The sequence below is a fragment of the Sinocyclocheilus anshuiensis genome, unplaced genomic scaffold, assembly GCF_001515605.1.
Source record: "Sinocyclocheilus anshuiensis isolate Anshui unplaced genomic scaffold, SAMN03320099.WGS_v1.1 scaffold1274, whole genome shotgun sequence".
Classification (NCBI taxonomy): domain Eukaryota; kingdom Metazoa; phylum Chordata; class Actinopteri; order Cypriniformes; family Cyprinidae; genus Sinocyclocheilus; species Sinocyclocheilus anshuiensis.
This window is the reverse complement of record NW_015558608.1, coordinates 212,870-217,084: the sequence shown is the minus strand read 5'-3', so window position 1 is coordinate 217,084 and position 4,215 is coordinate 212,870. Positions and strand designations below refer to the sequence as shown.

Sequence of the window (4,215 nt, the reverse complement as noted above, 5' to 3'; positions counted from 1 at the left end):
GGGGCGATCCTCTGCTCAGTCGCTCGGCATTGCGCTGGCTCGTAGATCGTGGTGGGAATTGGCTCTCCGTCATCGGTGGGCTCGGGCTTTAGCTCCGCACAGCGGGCAGATGGTGAGCTGGGCTCTGGGTCCGGAGTGGATCTGGCGAGATCATCCTCAGGAGTGACGATGAGAGGCGATCCGTTTCTCACCAGAATCCACTCCATAAACGCGGTGATATCCGCTCGAGGACCATCTTCGGACGACGGCGCTCTGTACGCGGTGTTTAAACTGGCGTCGTAGAATGCACAGAGCACGTCAAACAACGGGAAACAAAAACACTGAGAGAAAAATGAGAAAACAAACGGAGGGGAAAACACGGAGGTAACTGTTTTTGGTCAGTTCTTCTGTCACAATCTGTGATGGCTAGGAACGATGGAGACAAGGAATAAACGAAACAGTCTTTAATCCAAGCACCGTAATGATGGTGGGCTGAGGGCGAGCAGAGGGGCTGCCAGATGACAGCGGAGGAGGAGGAGGCAGGAGAGGGTGGGCATTTATGCGTCTCCGGGCATTCAGGGCTTAACTCTGGTTCGGAAGCCCCCTCTAGGCTGAACACGGGAACAGGATGTCGCTCAGGAGGAGCGGGCACTGGAGGGCGCTCTGGACTAGATTCGGGGACTGGAGCCCTCTACTCTTTGGCACTTTTGCCGCGCCATACTCCGCTCACCCTCAGCCGCGGTGCAGGGGCGGAGCTCCTCTCCGCGCTCACACCGTCCGCAGCTTTCCCCCTCGTGTCGGGCATTGTCACCAGCTCTCGCACCTGGTCTGAAGGCTTAAGGGAACAGAAACAGGGGCAAAACATGACACAGACAGTCCATGATCCTGACATTTATTCTGTATGTTTACAGGAAGCAATACAGAGGCTTAAGAGAACATTTGACCAGATTTACACTCCTGCTATGGAGCTCAAGATGAGTAAAGCAACTCTCACTGCTGTCTTTATAGGTAGGTTTGTGTGTTTATTTTATTTTATTATTTTATTTTTTTCATTTAATAATTGTGTTTGTGTTTTCATTTAATTTTTTTCTTCCCTATATGCATTCAAATATTTTTTTTTCCTATATGCATTTACTGATTCTTCACTAAATTAACTTTGGATGAACAGACATCCTGAATTATTCATGACAGTCCTGGCTGACTTACACACTCAGCGTTCTTCAAGCTATCATGTCTGGTATCATTTCTCAGTAGGGTGATACTGGAAGGCTGTTTCTTTACCACTGCAGGTTGAGACTGTTGAAATGTTTAGCAGTAAGAGTGATATTATTCTTGTATATATTTCTTTAAAGACTACCCAGATGGTCTTTAAAGATGTCATTTCTTGGTTTTCAAATAGAATGTTTATAGCATTTATAGTTACTTTTATTGTTGAAATGCATGGACATGCCCAAACTTATATAAAGAATTATGGCAAATTTTGGTTGAAAAACAAGGCACACATGAGATTGTGAGAGAAAGAGAGAGGGGTGGGGTGGGGGGAGAAAACACACTTTCCATAGATAATTAAGTAGGGAAACCATGGAAATAGTTTTTTGTCCTATTTTTGTCCTATTGTTAGTCATATTTCTTTGTATGATCAGTGCCTTTGTTGCTTTTGGTTCATTTGCTGTTGTATGGACTTTGAAATAACTGAAATTCATTGGTGATGATATGACTACCTCATAGCTTTTATTTACTGACAAATAATTGCACACCTTGGAACGTTCATCAGCCAATCAGAATCAAGAATTCAGTAAACTGTAGATGGCAGCTTGCTCCATATATTCAGTTTAGTAACAGATCAATGAGTGTGCACCAGTTGTAGTAATTGGACAGCCTACATTTAAGTTCAAATAACACGTAAAAAAAAAAAAAGTGTTCATTTTAGAGATGTACGGCCCTTGCACGTGTCTGCAATTTTACTGCTACTTTGAGTTCTTGCACTACTCTAGGAATAGTCTTATTGCTGTCTTATTTGCCTTTAGGGACTGTAAAAAACCTGGATTATGCTGTCTCGTAATTTGCATTTGTATTATGTTCTGTATGACCTATGTTCCTAGCATTTCTACTGACTTCCAGTGGAGCAAAGCCAAATGGAAAGAACAAAAAGTCAAAACAAGGTAGCGGCAATACATATGTTGATAGTAATATGCATGTTTGAGACATTTGCCACTAAATTATGTTCTTCTGACATTGCCTCTGCTTTTCCAGCTGTGCCATCAATAGAATGTGATATGCGGGCTGGGAAGATCAATCTCTCAGAGTTTATTGTTAAGTGTCCAGCTAACTGCAGGGAGACCAAGGAGAAAGTGTATGGGACAGGTGTATTTGCCTCCATATCCAGTATCTGCAATGCTGCCATTCACAGGTGAGCTCAACCAGTTTGCAGTCTGTGAGATCCGGCGTTCACCTGGTGTTAATGTATGATCAGTAGGACAAATGAAAATATTATGCAAAAGCTTGAGCTATCTTGATGAAATCACAAGTTGCTAATCTAATTGAAAAGAAATGTGCAAAAAATGTACACTTAGCAAACATTGTTACCCCACATGACACCAGCTCTTGCACCTGCAGAAGTTCTTGCAACTCCAGTTGACCTTTGTAGTTATTGGGGTGCGACAAGCAGCTTCTTCAGAGATTTTTCATGACATTTTAGTAGTCAAAAAGTGTGGGAAACCTGTATATGATGCTATGGATCTACCTCAGGAAGGGAGAAGATGACTTTAGAGATCTTTTACAGCCTTCCTTGCTTTGCGAACATCTGTCATCTGTAGCGTCTGATCGTCAGTCATCTGTTTCATGGTTGTTAAGTGTAATCACATCATCCTGAGAGGTTTAGAGAGTAGGAGAATTTAGATGAAGGCCTCATGGGTCAAGTTCTGACCCTATAAAACTTGATAAATGATTAGAATAACATGGGTGGATCAAAGGGAAAGCTGAACAAAATGTGTGTGCCTCTTCAACAAATAATGTCGGCTGAGGAGGTTGTGTTAGTTTATCAATTGCTATGGTGTATCAGTCAGTGCACATGTGGGAGATATACAGTGGGGAAAATATTTATTTGATCCCCTGCTGATTTTGTAAGTTTGCCCACTTTCAAAGACATGAAGGGTCTTAACATTTTTATGGTAGGTTTATTTTAACAGATAGAGACAGAATATCAACTAAAAAATCCAGGAAAAAAAACACATTATATAAAGGTTAGAGATTGATTTGCATTTCAGTGAGTGAAATAAATATTTGATCCCCTACCAACCAGCAAGAATTCTGGCTCCACAGATTGGTTATGTGCCCATGTGGAACATAGGATATTCCTGCCACTTTAAGAAGTTACTCCTAATGTCAGCTCGTTAGGTGTATATAAGACACCTGTCCACACAATCTGTATCTTCCATTACAACCTCTCCCACCACCATGGGCAAGACCAAAGAGCTGTCAAAGCATGTCAGAGACAAGATTGTAGATCTGCACAAGGCTTGAATGGGCTACAAGACCATCAGCAAGAAGCTTTGTGAGAAGGAGACGACTGTTGGTGCGATTATTCGGAAATGGAAGAAATACAAAAATAGCCATCAATCGGCCTTGGTGTGGAGCTCCGTGTAAGATCTCGCCTCATGGGGTAAGGGTGATCATGAGAAAGGTGAGGGATCAGTCCCAAACTACACGGGAGGAGCTTGTTAATGATCTTAAGGCAGTTGGGACTACAGTCACCAAGCAAACCATTGGTAACACACTACGCCGCAATGGACTGAAATCCTGCAGCGCCTGCAAGGTCCCCCTGCTCAAGAAGGCACATGTACAGACCCGTTTAAAGTTTGCCCAAGAAGATCTAAATGATTCAGAAAAGGCTTGGGAGAAAGTGCTGTGGTCAGATGAGACCAAAATTTAGCTCTTTGGCATTAACTTGACTCGCCGTGTTTGGAGGGAGAGAAATGCTGTCTATGACCCCAAGAACGCCATCCCTACAGTCAAGCACAGAGGTGGAAACATTATGCTTTGGGGCTGTTTTTCTGCTAAAGGTACAGGACGACTTCACCGCACTGAGGGACAAATGGACGGGGCCATATACTGTAAAATCTTGGACAAGAACCTCCTTCCCTCAGCCAGAACACTGCAGATGGGTCATGGATGGGTCTTCCAGCATGACAATGACCCGAAACATACCGCCAAGGCAACAAAGGAGTGGCTCAAGAA

At 43.3% G+C, this 4,215-nt stretch overlaps 1 protein-coding gene across 8 annotated transcripts in view; it reads left to right on the top strand.

The window, feature by feature from the left end:
• LOC107680287 (vitrin-like) overlaps window positions 1-4,215 on the top strand; it is a 26,166-nt gene that overhangs the window by 4,411 nt on the left and 17,540 nt on the right. For 7 of the 8 annotated variants that reach the window (XM_016476118.1, XM_016476121.1, XM_016476117.1 and 4 more), the window contains exons 2-4: window positions 891-987; window positions 2,082-2,141; window positions 2,233-2,389. In XM_016476118.1, coding sequence (XP_016331604.1) covers window positions 942-987; window positions 2,082-2,141; window positions 2,233-2,389 — 263 coding nt within the window. In that variant the 5' untranslated portion in view covers window positions 891-941. Of the gene's footprint in view, window positions 1-890; window positions 988-2,081; window positions 2,142-2,232; window positions 2,390-4,215 lie in introns of those variants that run through there. The other variant, XM_016476123.1, reaches the window with a different exon arrangement.